Raw genomic sequence first — 18,780 nt, 5'->3', positions numbered from 1 at the left:
CGCACCTCAGAACGGCTTTCTGACTGCCGTGAAAACCTGGTGCAATATAGCTAAAAATGTTTCGGCTAGCAGCTCCCTCGTGTAATAGTTAACGTCAAATAAATTTAAAACAGAACATAATGAATTTTTTTTTCATTGCGTCTGGATTATTTTTATATTTTCTAATTCAATTTGAAAGTGAAAGGAGTTTATATGGAGTAGCAGTATTTTGGATAATACATGGTTGCATTTTTAGACCCAAGAGGTAGTGCTAATTGATTTAAGTTACATATGCATAAATAGGAACTTGGACCAGTGTTGGTTGAATGCTGAGACCTAGATTTTTAACATTAAATATTAATAAATCCTCCTTTTCCTCCACCTTTATCTCCCTCACACTCTCCTTAACAAAGCTGCATTATTTTGTTTTTCTTTGGCTACAGATGTCTGCTCTTACAAGGCAAAGTGCATGTACAATATGTAAACATTTTTAATGCAGTTTCTTTCTCAGAAGCATGTAATTCTGCTAGCAACTTAAAAATATACTCCATCTAGAATGAAAAGTGCTTGTGTTGAGATATACCTAGAAATTATTACTTAACTGCATAGGATTATAATATTTTATTATGATAGTACATGAAAAAAATTAATCATGTGCAAACTGTTGTTTAACATCATAACAGCCTTGACAGATTACAGAACAAAACTTCCCATCTGATTTTTATGTCAACTCCCCAGTCTACTGAAAATTGCATTAACCTATATTTAGATGTTACAAAGAAATCAACACAGTTCTAAATGCTCACATGACACAGTATTTAAACTTACAATGTATTTTTAAATATTTAATTCAAGTAGTGTTAAAGGACCACTGTCAAACTCTTATGATTTAAAATCTGGTAAGTCTTAATAAAACTTATCAGAAACTGTTCTTTTAACTTAAGATCATTTAAATATTGTCTATCTAGTAGTGAATTTCTTATAATACAAAAAACAATTTCATGACCCTCAAAAAACTACTTTCATTTGGATTATAACATCAGTTTACTAACAAACTCCACTTTGGGTTATGTGCATGTAAAGTTCATTTCTGAGCTAGGAAATGATCCCCTAGATTTTGGTAAAGTAAAAAAATCAAAGTTTTGGTTACATACTTAGTGGACTTAAGCAGAGCTTAATAGGGCATTTTGACAGTGATCTGGCTATTTAAGGATCTTAGCTGATAGAGCTATTGAGCACAGATTTAAACACAAATAATGGAGGATGGAGGTTATTCTTTCCTTTTGAACTGAAGTTGCTTTGAGTCTTCTTGTAAAAGCTCAGGCTTTACAGTACAGTAAAATCTGGCTACAGAGATTCTAATATTGGATCAAATAAACAAACTGATAGTGCTATAACACAGAAAGCTAATTCAAAGTGATCTAGTGAATATCTGCAAAACTTTAGCAATTTGACATCCATATTGGCAGGCTTTGGATTTCTTGGTGACTATAATGCACAGGGCTCCCACAGTCTTCACAAAAGCATTGTTTAAAAAGAATGATTATTACTGGTGTTACACCACTGTCAACTAATTTGCAGGAATTCGATTAATGTCAGGTAAGCTGTGACAAGTAACAGGTAACCGGGCATCCTCTGGATAACTGGTGTAAGCTTTAGAGATATGTATACCTTCAGCCTGCTTCCCAGGCTGTTTTTGTATTTCTTCCTCTGCCAACTGAGGTGAAGAGAACACTTCTTGGTTTTATGACATAAGTCTACTCACTGAACACTCCTCATGTCATACACTGATGTACATGGATTTCTCAAAAAAAGAGACTGTGAACTGACTGGTAACAGGTCTTTCAAGTGCTGCATCTCTGCACATGGCCTGCCCACTCACAGTTTTGCTTCAGCTTGGAGACAGGCACTTCTAAGAAGAACCAGGCAACAACAATCAGCACAAATCCTGGTAAGGAATATATTCACAGTAAAGGCAGGAGTGCAGTCATCTATGAAAGGGAAAAAGCCTTACAAAAGATACTCGCTTTTATCATTTTTAGACAGAGATGCTTTTTTAGTTTAGTAATAGGTTGGTCGTTTTTCCACAAGAATTTGCATCTATTTAGAAGGCTATCAACTTCCTCTCCCTCATGCCTTAGACAGAGCCTAAACCTCTGGCTCCCTTACTATTGGCTATGATATGGGCAAAACCTTCTGCATAAAGTCAAAACCAAACAAAAAAAGTTAAACTGCACTAAAATTTGAGAGAAACATTTGCAGTCTTTTTAGGAACATATATATGTCTATTTACAAAAATAATTTCTGACAGTGTCCACTAAAAAAAGTTAAATATATACAAACTGTTAGAAAAATTACACAAACTCTAACCATTTCAGCAGCTTTTAAATATCACACATTCGATTTTCATATGAAAATTACAATGCTATTTAGCATTTCTCAATATAGTCAACATTTTTTTGGAACAAACTCAATGCAACACACTTTACATTTCAGAACAACCATGTGAAGCATATACTTCAAATGCAAACAGTAAACAATTTGAGTTACATTCACTTTGTGATAAAAAGTGTACTGAGTGCTTAATGCAGCACCTTCACTATGGCAAGGTCATGTTAAAGCCTCAATCCCTCCCCTAACAGAGATGATTAACAACCAAGTAACAACACCATCACATAAAAATACCCTTTATCATAAACAAACAAAGCTTTTCTCTCAGCTTTCCAGAACAACAAACTCTCCATATATTTTTTATAAGCTGATCAGAAAAAAATTAAAACACCCAGCAAAAGCTCAATCCACTTTGTACAGGGTAATGTAACACATTAATTCACTAGTTCACAAATTGTCTAATTCCTAACTCACATGCCTACAAGCAGAACAGTTCCCTAGCCAATGGTGAATGAGGGTGCTCCTGCCTGCTCCCTCACTCCTGGTGCAGTGGTTCCTTGCACCACACTTGGAAACATGAACACCTCAACAATCTGTCTGCACCAAAAGCTTTTGTGAAAAACTGATGTGACTTCCAGCTTGAAAGTTTGATCTATAGAATTTCCACGTGTTAGTGTATTCCAAAGAAACTGCCAGACGAGTATTTTGCAAAGAAAAAGCTTCAAGTGGTGAGTGGTGCAGTAGGTACCGTGCCAACAGGTGGCAATGGCTGCAGAATTATCTTGTTCTGCTCACTGAGTCCTGCATAGATGTTGCTCCTGCTGTGACCTAATGGCACTGCTCCTAGCACACACTAGGTCTTAGGAAGAGCTCTGTTATGTCAAAACCTGAACAGGAGGTGATGAATAATCACAAGTCTAGTACTGTATCAACAAGGTTTCAGGCATGAATGTAAAACCTCTCATTTTCATATATATCCATCTGCCAGAGTTGTAACAAAAATAAAACAATATATTTCAATTGCAATACATGTAAAAACATGCTCTGAAAAAGTAGAAAGAAAAACTATAGCTTTGGCTAAAGCTACTAGTTTACAGAGTTTTTATAAAAATATGAGGAAAGTAGGAAAAAACTGACAATTTTTTAAGCTCACCTGTATCAACTGGCTATCTTTTTGCTAACACATACTGCTTCTGCTTGTTATTGATGCTTTCACAACCCATTTGGTTTTACAGCATGTGACAGATCACACAAAATTGACTGTCATTGAGAAGTGATTCTTGAATTTGCAACATGAAGTGCTATGCTTGCAATGGATCTCATAGCACAGGTAGAAATCTTGTGACAAATTCCAGCTTGGGAAATGTAGTTGGAAGCTAACCAATACAGCCTTTCTGCTCCAAATATGTTAAAGTGCCCAGGTAGTACCTTTGCCACAAGACCTCTGTCTACTAACTCAATCAGGCGCTGGCAGCTTGCAATGTAATCACTGACTCTGCTGTAAGGAAGCCAATCGATCATAGATCCATCATACACCACATCTCCGCTGAACAATATCTTCTGGTCCTTGTCATGTAAGCAAATACTGCCTCGTGAATGACCAGGCATGTGCATGACAGTGAGCTGTCGATCTCCAAGGTTGATCACATCCCCTGCAAACAGATTTGTTACAGGAAATTTTATGCATTTGCTATGTTTCTTAAATGACATAAAGAGAACTACCTACTCATATGCAGTTTATACATACTACATATCGCAACAATGGGAGTGGGGCATTTATTTTCTTTGTAAGTGCCACAGAGGTGTCTGAAATATAAGCTTATCAAAAAGGTATCTTCCAATGACACTAACAGTTAACATAGGCTTGGGTTATATTAATGGAATATATTCACATCCTAATAAATTGCACAATGTGAAAAGCAACGCAGTAGAGAAAATAAAATGGGAAACAAATAGAACACATCTAAGCTGGTTCTCCTTTTACAGTTTGCAAAGAATTTATTTCACAATTTATTAAAATTTTTCCCTTTGAATTCCTCTAGAATTGCACTGCTGTTACTCCTAAAAGGAAAAAGGCTAAAACATAAATTGCTGGAGGATAACCAAGACAGGCCTCCACACACTTTCTTAATCACATTCATTAAGACATAAAATTAGAACTTTCTTACCCTTAGGTCATTTTTTTTATAATTTAAATATGAATGCCTTTTAATTGTACCAGCCACTGAACTGATACTTGTGTCTCATGCCTCAGTTAACATCTTAGAAACTCTGATGCTACTCTAGCAGCCAGTGTACTTGCTCTTTTACAGAAGTATTTTTTAAAATAATCACCCTCCCCACTTTTTGAGGAAAAAAAACACTTAAACTTCTGTTGATTTACTATAGTTAAATATTACTATAGTTATCCAACTATGAGTATAGTTAAATGTCATCTGATCTTTATTGAAGCCTTCAGGAAGTTCAGTTCTGCTTTTCCAGCACCTATGTGGGATGGTCTAGAAAAGCCAAGAAGAGAGTAAGCACTGTGCCTAAGGTGTCACCTGTCTGACACCCACCCTTTAACATCTGCTTAACAGTACTGTACAGTTTAGGTGTTTTGTTACCAAAACCTTAGTCACTGTCTCCCATTAGAGACTAAATTATCTTTTTTATCTGCAACAAGCCACTTCTGTAAATGCTACATCAGTAACAAGTGATTTTTTTAAAATTTTACCAAACTCAGGTAAAATTCAGTAAATGTATTTATGTACAATTCACACAAATTCTATAAAACAAAAACTGTATTCTCAGTACATATTTCAGGAATTGTTCTGTTAACTACACTTTCCATGTTTTGACAGCTTATAAACAATAAAGGTCACCAGATGCCAGAACATGACCTGCTGATATACCGTTTGAAGCCTAAGGATAAACCTGGGGTACTCAATTAGTCAACTAAATCATTGCTGAGTGATTCTCATTCTAGATGGAAAAAAACCCAGCCGCCAAAACTTTCAGAACTGGTAGAAACAGTTTAACCCACTAGGTGTCTTTTTGGTCCCATGCTGACTGCGGGTGGCTTTTAGGTTCACGGGAGTGACAAAATTAATCAACTGAATTATTTTATACAAGGAGCTGGGTAAACCAAGAGACGCTCAGCGGCAAAGAAGCTGCTCCATAATACCCACAGCACTGTGCCCCCGCACCTCTCGGTGCGGCGAGGCCGCCCCCTTACCCTCGTGCAGCAGGCGACTGGGCCGGACGGGAGGGACGCGGAACTGCCGTGCGCTCCAGCCGGGACGCGGCGGTCTCGCCACCTCCCGGTCCGACAGCCACGTCACGGCCTCGTAGTTGTCGCCTTGGAGTAACGCCGCCGCCTCGGCGCTGTGCACCGCCACCTCCTCGAAGTGCTGCAGCCCGCCCGAGTGGTCGAAGTGGACGTGGGTGGCCACCGCCAGCAGCGGCCGCGGCCCGGCGCCCTCAGCCGGCGCCAGCAGCGCGGCGTCACGCAGGTAGTCAGGCAGGCTGCGCAGCCCCAGCCCCGCGTCGATCACGACGTCTCGCTCCGAGCCCCGCACCAGCCAGATGTTGGCCCGGTTGCCCGACTCGTAGAAGCGTTCCTGGATCCAAAAGATACCGCCGCCCAGGGGCTTGTGCGCGAACCACTCTATCGCCGACATCGCCCGGCCAGCGCTGCGGGCCCGCTAGCCCTCCTTGACAGCGCCCCGGCGGCGGCACGGGCGGGGCGGGGCGGGCGCGGGCCCGGCCCACTGCGGCAGCGGCGGATGGAGCGTGACTGTGACGGGTGAGGAGTGGGGAAGTCCGGAGAGGCTGTGGGGGTTGAGCTGTAGCGTCAGGGGACGCGTATTTGAGCCGCCTTCCCTACTGAGACCCGCCGGCAGAGGGGGCAGTAAAGGCGAAGCGCCCCGGCCGTGCGGGGAGCGGGACCCTATAGGGGTGACGGGCCAGCGAGGGGCAGGGAGCGGGAAAGGAGCGGAGAGCAGCTGAGAGGGGTATGCTCACACGGCAGAGAGAGAAAATATAAAACCTCAGTGTTTAAAATTCAATACATTCTTCTGTATCTGTTATTCCCTTTAATTGATGGCACCTGCCTCTGAAAATCAAGGACCAGAACCAGCAGAACACGATCAGGAAGGAGTTTCGTTGTGAGGAAGGCGTAGGATACCGAGAGCTTGTCAGAGCGCTCAGTCTCCTTAGATCTACTGTTGCTGCACCAGCCGCCCGGCAGCTGTCGGGGATCCGGATTCCACGGGCCTTTCCCTCCAGAAACATCAGCTGCCTTCCCCTGAGTAACTGCCCGAGAAACGGCATGCATGGGTTTGGAGGAATTTGAAAAGCCTAAATCTGAAAACCTTCTCTTTTATAAATGACATACGAACTACCCATGACCAAGAAAATACATCCAGGTGATCCTTTAGACATCACCCAAGGCAAACAGAACACTAGTTGTGGTAACTTTGTCATGCTTGGTGGCTTAGTTGTCCAACTCCATTCTTCAGGATTTTTCTATCTGTCTCTGTCACTTTGTCCTGTCCGTAAACATAAACCTTCTGAGGTTTTGAAAAAAACATAAGTTTGGGTAAAAAATGTGAAGTTGAAATGCTGCTACTTTTAAAGCTTATTACTTCTCATGAGAATAATTTTAAGCAAATTTACTAAGAATTAATTTTAAAGCAGCTTTTAGAAAATGGACCTTCATATTCACTGCATTTAATGCCTTTCCTTGCTAGCTCAGCATCTGGTTTAACTTTTATTTTGTTGTGTTGTTATTTTTTTCTTTTTTTTTCTTTTTTTTTAATACATCTAGATAATTGCTCATGTTTGGGGCTTTACAGTATCTTTTATCTTCTCCATTCTGCAAGTCTCACATCTTGGTTTTCATCCTGTTTTCAGAGGACCTTCCCTTCCCTTCCCTTCCCTTCCCTTCCCTTCCCTTCCCTTCCCTTCCCTTCCCTTCCCTTCCCTTCCCTTCCCTTCCCTTCCCTTCCCTTCCCTTCCCTTCCCTTCCCTTCCCTTCCCTTCCCTTCCCTTCCCTTCCCTTCCCTTCCCTTCCCTTCCCTTCCCTTCCCTTCCCCTTAAAAATATTTATTTAGGTCTCTCTGCTTATTTTTAGACAGTATTCTGTGCTGCAGAGTGACATGGAAATATAGAATATGATTTTGTTTTATCCACATAGAGCTTATATCTGTTGAAAGTAACAAGTAGGAAAAAACCAGCCATCAATATGTTTTTTCTGGCCTTAATAAAAAGGCCTTTGCTTCTGTCTGGGGTGAACCAGGTGCACTTGTACCCGTACAGTAGTAAGTCTGGAACAACCTGGTTATATTGAACAAGTACGGTGACCTTGCAGTTAATAGTGAACAGCTCATGGGATCTTTGGGCTAGGACCTTGCACCAATCTGAGTGGTCTGTGGGAGTGAGCAGTATCACAGTGCTTCAGCTTCTCTTGGATTCCATTTATTGACATCTTCCCCCATTCTCACATTTGGATTTACTTGTCAACCCATGGGTTCTGCAATTAATGAGGTGAAAATGAGTTGGTAAAACTGTGAAAGATGTGACTGTAAATGTTTTGGAGGCTCTTCTTCTTTTGTGACCTTTTAAAATATTTCAGTTAGAAACAACATCCTTTTTTTTTCAGCAGTTAGCTTGCAGTCCTGCTGGAGTTTTTGATGACTTTTGATTATCTTAATTACCTCTTTGCCTTGTGAGGCAAAGATAAAGTATCTTGATAAAGTGTCACTTTATCAAGATCCAAAAATAGTTAGTAAGATAAAGGAAAAAAATAGTCAGGATGAAGAAGACATGAATGACAAACACAAACTGGTTGTGGAGAAAAGTTAAAAAAACACTAGAATGTAGTCACAAAAAGTTCAGGGTTCTTAAACTTTTTTTCACTTGTTTCTGGTTCTTCTGGTTGAACTCAATACAGTGCATCTAAGGTTTTAGAAGAAGATGGTTTAAAATTCCTAGGTTAGGAGGCAATTTCAGGCATGCAGAGGTGGCTAGCAGAAATAAGGGAATGAAGCTGATTTTATGCTGGTATCAAATTTACAGTCTGTGGAAGAATCTAAGATGGGCATTGAAAATAGCTTGCTATTTAAAAATGATCTCTGGTTTTAAAATTACTGTAATCTTTGTTAGACACTAACTTTGTTGGTAATATGTACATCAGTTTGAAATATGTAAGGAAATGTGTTTAAAAATCTATAATATTTTCAGTGCATCCAAATGGCTGGGTCAGGTAGAGGAAGAGGACATGCTTCATTTGCCTACAACATGGAGGCTGTTGGCTTTGGTAAAGGTGCAGCTCTACCTGATGTCATCTGTAAGCCTCCACCACCATTTCCAGTAAGTACAGCCGGTATCTTGGAGCACAATCTGTGTTCAGGTAAACTGTCTTCACACTCATGTTTAGAGAACATAATGAAATGTATGAACACCCCTAAGAACTTTGGATTTTATAATAATATAAGTCACCATTTTTCTTAAATCATCAACAAAGGGGCTTTCCTGCCCCTTTGCTAACTGTTGCATCCCATATTTAATTGTATTGCTTGCAAGGAGTTAGTATGTTGAAGTCCTCATCATGATTTTCTGCACATTACAAGAATAGAGACACTGGATATTTGAATTTGTCTGAAATGAGTTTACATTAATCTTCGAAGCTATAAATAGATTGGCTGATTTTAGAAAATTACTATTTATGCAAGCATGAAAGATTGTGTATGATTGTCCTGTACTGCAGAAGCCATCATGTGAAAATAACTGAAAGATATTTTGTGTAATTAAGGGAGCTTAATTGAGACTTGGCATTTAGGATGTATTTGAAAATTAAAGGGGAAAAAGGCCTTTTGCTGTAGCAGGCAGAGGCCCTGCAAGGCCTCCCTGGCGGTTACCCGCCTAAGACAAGAAATGCAGAGTCATGATGAGTGGACCAAAGTAGCCCCTCTTCCATCTTCGGACCCTTGTTATCTCTCTGTAAGGCTATATAGGTCCTATTCTCCTCAACCCTGGCCATTGGACAATTTCCAACACCCCAGTAGCCTACTTAAACCCCCATCTCTGCCCAGTTCAGTGGAAGAGCTGTCACTGGAACCCTTCGCAGGACCCTGATAATAAAGACACTGCTGTGGAACTCTACACAGACTTCTCCTCTCTCAATCCCTGCATCTGCTGAGGTACCTTTGCAAGCTCAGAGCTGAAATCACTAAGAGCTGAACTCACAGAGTCGAAATCACTCAATAGTGCTCACTTAGGTTGCTTGCAGCTGGGAGCTAGCCCAAGGGACCCAGAGAGGTTGTGCCTCATCCGCACAGCGCTATCCGGGACACCTATGGCGGCAGCTGCCCGGGGGGCCTGACGGACCCCCAGGACCCCAGGCCACGATATTTTTCTGACTGCGTTTTGATGTGCAGGGAAGCTTTTGACTTACTGAACCATATATTATTCATCCTCTTAATCCAGCATTACAATTAAGATGCTTCATATTACTAAGTCGTCTGTAACTGTTTTTTATGTGAATGTTGCAGTCTGCTTGGTAGCACAGTTCTGTGCCATCTGAATTCTGTATACACTGCATCTTTTGAGGTACAGGCAGTACAGGAGAATTAATAGCCCCAGTATATTTAATGTATACCATGGAGAAGGTAAAAAAGCTTTCTTCCTTCTGTGAACAAAATTTCATAACCAAGTTAAACTTCTCAGGGGAATTCTGGTGCCACTCAAGAAAATCAGAGTTAACCTAGCTGTATAAGTGGAGTCAATAAAAAATTCAAGTGTTGATTTAATGACTGGACAATGACCAAAAGTATATTAGAGCTTTGACTAACTTACAGTGAAATTATTTGAAGCAGTGAATTATTCCTGTTGCGTGTTTCTATTAGACACTTTCTGAGTTCACACAAAGTTTCTGTAAATGCAATTAGAAACCCAATTAAGGAGCATCAGCTTACCATCAGCAATAGTAAGTGATTTAAAATGTTGGCCAATTAGCAAATATAGATGGAAGCAGTAAGTTCCTTTCATGGTCCAGATCTGGGACTTGTGATAGCACTTAATGCTTTGCAACCTATCACTTAGTTATTGATTAAGCACCATTTATCACATGAGAGAAACAACATCCATTCTGTAATTCTGTTTGTAGTGTTCTAGATATTTTTAAAACTATTTTTGCATATTTCTTTCTCACTTTCCAGATTAAAGTGAAACAAAAACAAAACACCCCAAAACAAACCCCCAAAAAACCCCACAAGAAAACCTCCCTCAAACCCCAAAAATCCAATTCTTAACAATTCATTTAAATTCAACTGGTAGAAAATTGTGTGAGGGCCTGGTTTTAGACAACACAACCTGTTTACATGGTAAAAGTAATGGGAAGAGTATCCATGTTATTCAGATATCATACTTAATGTAGCTGTAACAGTATCATAGAAGTGGTTAAGAACAACACTACTCTGACTGAAGAGAGAAGGACTGGTTTCTGAGAAAGTTAGGTTGGTGAGAATAACTGCTTTTGGCAAGTAAGAGTTTAGGATTACTATGAATGACTGTGTAACAGTTTTAATAAAATTTTTTCCTTGATCTTATGGTACATTTTTGCAGAAAGATAAAGTGAAGTTACAAGGTATAAATTTAGGTGTAAACATAGTTACTATGCATATCAGAATGCAATGAAGTGTACTTGAGAAATAGTATAGTGCATAGTTTCACTCTTTTTTATATGTTCCTTTTAGCTTTTATTAATGTACCTGTATATTTAGTGGCTATCAGGACCTTATAAATAGTAAACATAATTTACTATTATTTATCTATTACATAAATTACTATAACATAATTGTACAGAGTACGGACAACAAGCCAGTGCCTCTGAAAATAAGATGAAGATCACATGTTGGCCTTAAAACAAGATCTTAGAGAAACTACAAAAAAAATGCCATGCTTCTTGACAGTAGGAGATGAACATCAAAGGTTTGTTTTTGTGCTTTTTATTTTTATCTTTACTTATTATTCTGTGAAGGCTGAGGTAGTGAAAAGCATGTGTTGAGGACGAGTTTCATTCTTATAAGGAGGAAGTAAAAGTGGCAGATTAAGCTAATAGGGAATTTTTCTGCTTTTACACTTATTGAAGTGCTGTAACTGGAAAGCAACTACTGTGTGGAAAAGAAAGGTATCAAACATCTGTTCCATTTGGTATACAGTAATAAACATTTAAACCATCTACATGCAGCCTTTTCAATTATATGCTAACCAATACAAGCCAAATTGGTATTTCTATGTGTTACAATACCCTAAACTTCTTCATCAGAGCAAAGAAATATGTAGTAAATACTAGTGTTGAATTCAGCTTTCACTGAAATTGTGTAAAGACACACTAAAAATAATCAGTATTATATTGAATAGATGTAAATTGTAAAAGGTACTCAGTTTTTTTTAACTCCAAGTCCATTCAGGAAATATTTGTGTTACTGACAAGTCCCTTGAAATACGAAGACTGAGGTGAGGATAAGTGATTTATTGAAGTTTTATCAGAAGCAGAGCTGGATTAAAAGCCAGATCTTGATCTTATTCTGTGGGACCTCAATTTTTCTTTTGCTTACACATAACTGAAAATTAATTTGCTTTGTTATTGTTTGATAACAATAAATGCTGGAGTTACACTTGAAATCCAGTCATACATCATTATACTATTAAAATTCAATCTTCCTGGTCAGAAAACTGAGCTAATGGGAAAGAAGGAAAGTGGAGTAGAAAAGAAAGAAGGAAAGTGTATCTGTTTACCATACTGTGAGGATATTGTAAATCTAGAAGTCACTGGTGATAATTACTGTGAGAAGTGCTTCTTTTCATTCACGATTTTTTGCCTAGTTTTATTAGCTGCTGAGTGCTTATTCTGAATGTTATGTGCTGAATGTCAAGTGCTGTTACAGCTTCATAAAAGTGTTTAAAAAATCTGAAGTGGCTAAACACTGGATAATATTTTCCTTCCTATCTTGTGGCAATTTTGAATAATGAGAGCTGACATATAATCTAAAATGTAACATTTCATTTCCACACGAAACCCATCAGAGTATTTTCTGGGAAAATATTCATGATGATAATGTACAGGTGCATAATTCAATCCCCTCAGAATTTTTGTTCATTTCTGTTCATGGTGTAGTGGTGAATTCTAGTTGTTTTTGAAACTGTATGCATTTTTTTTTTAATTAGTCTTTGACTGTAACACTCCTAATTGTCCAGTTGTTTGTGTACTAAAGCCATGTATGAAATGGAGCAGCAGTGTGACCAGTGAACACATTGCCAGCCAGATATTGTGGCTCACAAAAGACAGAGTATTTCCCCTGATCTGCAGCTGGAGGCCAGTTGGTGCAACCAGTTAAAACGGGCTGTGAGGCAAGAACAGATCTGATCCTTATTTCTAGATCCTCTTATGATGATAGAAGAATTTTTAATTCCTCTTTTATCATATGTCCTCTTTCATCTTCTGGGTAAACAAGTTTCAGTGTCTTTGGATTTCTGTCTCATTAGAGGCTAGCTGTGCTCTTGATCTTTGTCAGGCTTGAAGTTTGCTATTTTTTTTAGAGGCACAAAGGGAAACTGCTGTGTCTGAGAGCCAGACAGGATTATTTCCAATGAACCAGCTGCTTTATGAGACAATGCTATCTCTCTTTTCTGACTTTACCTCATGTGATTATTCTTACTGTTCACCTCAGTATTATGTTTGTTCCTGAAACCTCCTTTCTCAGATGGAGAGATTTCTCACTATTGCTGAGTGTATTCCTTAGTAGAACTGGCAGTTTTGAAAACTCTTATTTTTCCTACCAAAATTGACAGTTGCAGGGAAAGCCCGTTGACAGCCACTTTATAGATCCAATAATGCTTCAAATGTTCTCATCACCTCTGCAAGGGTAAGTTGGTACGTTGTGGTATCTTTTTACTGAATCTTGAATTGTACAAAAATGCCACATCTGAGGGGTGGCTTATAATTACATCAGTGGTGGTCTTCTGTTGAAAAAGCTAGGTTTTATCTCAGTTGCAATGTGGAGTTGTCTCTGGGACTGCATTCTGTGGCAAAAGTGGTCTAGCTTTAAGAAAACTGTAGAGTAGATTATTTTTAACAGGTATTTTCTGTTACCTGGTTTACAAAACATCTTGTAAAACTAAGAGGGTGTTATAGGGTGGGCTGTAAGCAGGAACTTCATAAATTGTCTTTGCTTCAAGAGTGAATGGATTGTTATAAAACCTCAGAGCAATATCTGTGAGCCAAATGGTCCTTTGAAGTGTGAGAAGGGAAACTTTTTAATTAGTTAGGATGTATCTATCTATCTTTCATTATTCAGGTAGCAAATGAAAGCTATATCTCATTCTACCTGGAAATTTTGATTTGTTAATGTGCCACGTCACATAGATTTCCATCATTCAACACTCATTTTGAGAGAAAAGCAGGCATATTCTATAGAAAGTTCTTTATTTACCCCACTATGCAAGTTATTAATCACTTATATTTTCCTGTAGGTATATCTGCCAAGACGGGGTGACTGCCACCTTGGCAGTGGTTTGGAATTATTTCCTTAGTTATGAGTGGCAAGAGTCAGTCAATGTATTTTTTTACTGATGGTGTCAGCAATTATTTCTTCACTAAAGAGGCTTGATCTGAAATCAAAACTACTAGTTTCTTTTCCTCTATTTGCTGATAGTTTCCTATATCTATGAATGCCTCTTGAGTCACTGTTATTTTAATTGTAGACTCTTCCATGCACAATTTTGAATTTTTCTGTTTGCCTTCATGATAACTAAGTATAAGATTTAGCTTCATTTATGATGTCTTATTTTTCCTTTGTGAGTACACACCTGAAGGATTGAATGCCATACAGAGAGACCTTGACAGACTGGAGAAGTGGGTGCATGGGAATTTCATGTAGTTTAATAGAGTGAGTGCAAAGTGCTGCACCTAGGTTGGGCCATTGCCAGCACGTTGAGGGAGGAATTGTTCCCCTCTCTTCCCTGCTTTAGTGGGACCCCACCTGTGGTTCTGCATAAGCTTTGAGGTCCCAGCACAGGAAGGACATGGACCTGTTGGAACAAGTCCAGAAGAGGCCACTCAGTTGATCAGAGGGATGGAGAACTTCTGCTGTGAGGAGAGGCTGAGAGAATTGGGATTATTCAGCCTGGAAAAGAGAAGGCTTTAGGCTGACCTAATTGCAGCCTTCCAGTATCTGAAGGGAACTTACAGAAAAGATGGGGCAATAGCATGTAGTGACAGGACAAGAGGGAATGGGTTCAAATTGAAAAAGAGTAGGTTTAGATTAGACATTAGGAAGAAATTCTTTACTGTGAGGGTGTTGAGGCACTGACACAGGTTGCTCAGGGAAGTTGTGGATGCCCCATTTCTGGAGGTGTTCAATGCCAGGCTGGATGGGGCTTTGAGTAACCTAATCTAGTGGAAGGTGTCCCTGCCTATGGCAGTGGGGTTAGAACAAGATGATATTTAAGGTCCCTTGCAAGTCAAACTCTTCTATGATTCTATGAGTCAGTGATTAAGTGCTAGAAGTCTTTGATGCGAAAGGTCAAAGGCTATCTTTGTTACTATTTTTTGTAAAATATCTGCAAATATTATCCTTACTTAGGTTAACAGTGCAATCAGATTCAGTAATTTTACACGAAGTGGATTTTGCATGATTTTGCATGTGGTAATTTGTCAAGAAAAAATGAGACTGATTTAAAAATACTAAAGTTTTGGTATTGCTTTTGGCATTATAGATTGTATGTAAAGGGTTATTCCATATAAATGGATGTACTTGCACTGTATGACTACTGTATTATTTAAAATTAATTTCTAAATTTAGTTCTTGTGCCTGGAAGGAGGTTAAATGGATTCAAGTGTTTAGCTGCTGTTTTGCATAGGATGCAAAGCTTTTCATTGCAGAAGTACTGAAAATCTTGGAAGCTGATGATCAGACGCAACTTTTTGAGACTTGGGAATACCGGATACTATTTATGATTAACACAGTGCAGTTAAATGTTAGTCAGTGGGTTTGTAATAAAGGTTGGATTGTGAAACTCTTGAAGAGTACAAAGTTAAGTGTTATATTTGATGTTTCAACGTAGTCTCTGAATAAATTTGCATTTAACAATTCCATGCTTTTCAAGGATAAAAGAATAAATTATAGTATTTTTGGAGTATTGGGCGTTTTTTGTTTGTTTTGGAGTGAGCTTTTTGTTTGTTTTTTTTACTGTTTGACAACAAGGAACTGTTCAATATGGGATTAGAAAAATATGCCGTATGCTCAGTTACAGGTAAATATCAAGGACTGTGTCTGGATTGCTTTGACTGTGAACTGAATAACACTTTCTCTATAGCAATTGAGAGATAGTCAGAAGTACCAGGACAATGCAAAGGAGCAGGAAACAGGGACACCAGGAAATATCTGATGTTATCAAAGGCTAATTTTCTGTGAACCTGTGAAATGTTTTGATCTTTTAAGTATTTGATTCACTATTTTTCAAACAATAAAAAAAATGAAATTATAACCAAGTTATATATACCTTCCAATCCTGTATGTTGAGAGTTATTGTACTTGGCATTATTTCAGATCAAGGTGAGTATTGTTTTGTCAAAAAAAAAAAAAAAAGGAAGGAATCTGTTTTTTTTTATTTACTCTGTTGTAAGAACTGATTGGCAGCACAAATGCAAACTTTAGCTCTCACTCTTGCTCTCCTTTTTCCTTACTCACTTCATAAGAGTTTTGAACTGGAAGCAAACATTGAAGTTACTAAAAATAACCCAACCTTATGTCTGTTGTGGGAAGCTATGTTTTATAATATTAGCCTTCCCCAACCATATCTTTATAGCTCACTACTGCAAACTTAATTACTTAATAAGTAAGTTGAAGAGCCCCTGGACCTGGGCCACTGGAATGGCTGGACTTTATCTCCTTGGGATAGAAACCAGTTGTCATTATGTGGGTGAAATGGTAATCCTGACTCCCATTCCTCAATTTTACTTACCGCTAGAATTCCCTAACACTTTTGTGCTAAAACATTTTGGCATGCAAGTAAATAGGATCAAGCACAAAAGGGGTCCCTTCCTTTCCCTGATGGCAGGGGAAGGATTACTGCCATAAATCATCATTTTTCTATATTAAAGCTATTTTCTGTACAGATTGGAGAAGACTCCCAAGAGAGATGAAACCAAAGAAGGCAAACAAAAAAAGGTATGTTATATATTTTAAGAAGCAAATATTACATGGTAGTTGAGAGACAGAAGCTGTAATGGAGATCTTTAGAGGAAAAAAAATGCTAGAAATGTTAATTAGTCTAAATCATTAAGGCTTTTGGCAGATTTTTTTCCCCTATATATTGTATTAGTCTGCCGTTTGTGAGTTTTGCTTTGCTTCTTTAGGATGTTTTACCTTACTGGAACAGAGTTACCTTCCTTTTTTCTGCCTTCTATGTTGATGCACCATATTAACATACAAGATATGTAAAAGTGAAAAATTAAAAAAAGATCCACAAATCTTTTTTGTTTTGAAAACTTGCATCTTTAGTCAGCACTCACCCTTCTATTCAGTAGTAACTGGCTGTTCAGGTTTCCTTTATATTTTGGTTTCTCAGTTATCTTGTTGATTATTTGGTTGATTTTTAAATTTTTAAGCCTTTTATATGTAATTTAATGTGGGTTATTTTCTATTTTCCCTGATTTTACTTTATTTTCAGCTTTTGCCTGCAGAATTATGATCCTTGAAAAGCAGTTGGTAGTGGTAGTTCTTACAGAAAAACAGATTTTTATTACACAGTATAATTTGTTTTTCAAAGTGTTTTCTACTATGCCATGACTTATTTTCTCTGTAGAAATCTGTGGCCTCCTGTGAGAAGAAACACTTGGCCTCCTGTGTTTAGCTGTCTGTTTTTATATAATTGTTTGTTTTCTTCCAAGTCTTTCATGTGTCATTTTTCAGTTCACAGATAAAACAGAAAAAGGAATGGGAATATGCATAGTCACAGAGACTGGCTCAGCTGGAATCTTTGTTCATTTTTAGATCATCATTGAGAAGCATGATACATGTAAGATTCAACTGAAAATGAAATATTTATTTGCAAAATCTCCAAAGGTGGGACCAGAATATACCTGGGGTTTTATTTCAAAAGAAGAAACCATAGGCTTTTATAAGCCTATGCACAATAGTTTTCACCCTGAGATCATAAAAAGAAAATGACTGCTCACTGGGGGAATTTTTCTTTCTTTAGTTCCAGTTTCTCTACTGGCTCTTAAAAGTACATTCCTCTACATGTTATAATGGCAAAGATCAGCTGACCATCAGAATTTGATTGTATTAAAAAACAGGCGCCCCTAAAAGCAAAAATGATGTGGGGCTAGGGTTTTTTGTGGACTCCTGATGATACATTTAGGGTGTTTGTTTTTTTCGTTTTTTTTGTGGAATTGTGATGATACAGAGTTATATGTGAGTCAGGAAGTTTGTACATAGCTGATTAATGACCCATTAGAACTCCTGGTACATGTCTTTGTTGTATTTTGAGGACACATAACTTACGTGACACTTTGACCATGGTGGAACAAAGGTGAACAAATCAACAGAATTTGCACAGAAATTCAAACCAGGTTCCTACCATTCTCCCTTTTTAGCTGTCAGGAATGGTTTTGGGCTCAATGCAGTTCCATGCACAGGGGCAGCTTTACTTTTACACACCTCCCCTCCCTCTTCCTGGATATTTTAACTGAAGACCTGACCACGTGCCTTCTCAGTGACAAAACTTTGGGTAGACTTCCACATATCTCCCCCACTGACCCTGGGCTGTGAAATGCCATATCCTAGATACCAGCAGTGCCTGCTGAAAAGAAAAAATACATAAGATAAATTAAATGTCATCTGGGTTCAGTTGACGTTATAGGTCAGCCATAGGCATAGGTATATAGCATTCAAATGCATACATTTTAGCCCAAGGTACTGCAAGACCAGGTATTTGGAAATGAGATTAGAATTGTATTCCATTGCACTTTTAAGGTATATAATGTAGGGAGCTATTTTGCAAGTTCTAACAATGGGTCAGTGCCTCCAATTTTGTAAGGGCCAAAGATGCCCAGCTTTTAGAGACAAACCTCACATGTCTGTTCTATATGCTTTATCTGTAAAAGCCTGCAGGAGCTTGTGCAGGGATGATAATTCTAAATTGCACTTTCTGCTTGTTTTCCTAAAAAACCTACTTCATTCTGGATGTATTTGCTTTGATGCTGTTCATGTTTTTGCAGAGCAGCTTGACTCCCCTGAGCTCTGTGCAGTGCTTTAGTCATAGAATCCTTTCCTAGGCAAAACACTAGAATAAACTCAATGTAATTTATGACAAGTGCTTTTGATAAAATATAGGTATTTTCTCAGCAGTCCCCAGTGT

The 18,780-nt window shown here is 38.5% G+C and overlaps 1 protein-coding gene and 1 long non-coding RNA gene across 2 annotated transcripts in view; both read right to left on the bottom strand.

Moving 5' to 3' along the window:
- The window catches only part of LOC137464407 (uncharacterized), a 234,906-nt gene that overhangs the window by 64,322 nt on the left and 151,804 nt on the right, over nucleotides 1-18,780 (bottom strand). The window lies entirely within an intron of this gene.
- On the bottom strand, nucleotides 586-6,077 carry MBLAC2 (metallo-beta-lactamase domain containing 2). The gene is made up of 2 exons (XM_068175727.1): nucleotides 5,588-6,077; nucleotides 586-4,022 (listed from the first exon to the last, which is right to left on the bottom strand). Exons 1-2 carry the CDS (start codon nucleotides 6,030-6,032, stop codon nucleotides 3,634-3,636), a joined length of 834 nt encoding a protein of 277 aa, XP_068031828.1. The 5' UTR covers nucleotides 6,033-6,077; the 3' UTR covers nucleotides 586-3,633.

Source organism: Anomalospiza imberbis, chromosome Z, assembly GCF_031753505.1.
Source record: "Anomalospiza imberbis isolate Cuckoo-Finch-1a 21T00152 chromosome Z, ASM3175350v1, whole genome shotgun sequence".
In the NCBI taxonomy this organism is placed as follows: domain Eukaryota; kingdom Metazoa; phylum Chordata; class Aves; order Passeriformes; family Viduidae; genus Anomalospiza; species Anomalospiza imberbis.
This window is presented reverse-complemented; position numbering and strand designations above follow the sequence as displayed.

What these genes read in the sequence shown, in the direction of transcription:
- MBLAC2 (XM_068175727.1), bottom strand. Translation starts at nt 6,032, where the DNA reads ATGTCGGCGATAGAGTGGTTCGCGCACAAGCCCCTGGGCGGCGGTATC. An exon ending in CAGTCGCCTGCTGCACGAGG is followed by an intron (nt 4,023 to 5,587) that starts GTAAGGGGGCGG and finishes ATCTGTTTGCAG; the next exon opens with GGGATGTGATCAACCTTGGA.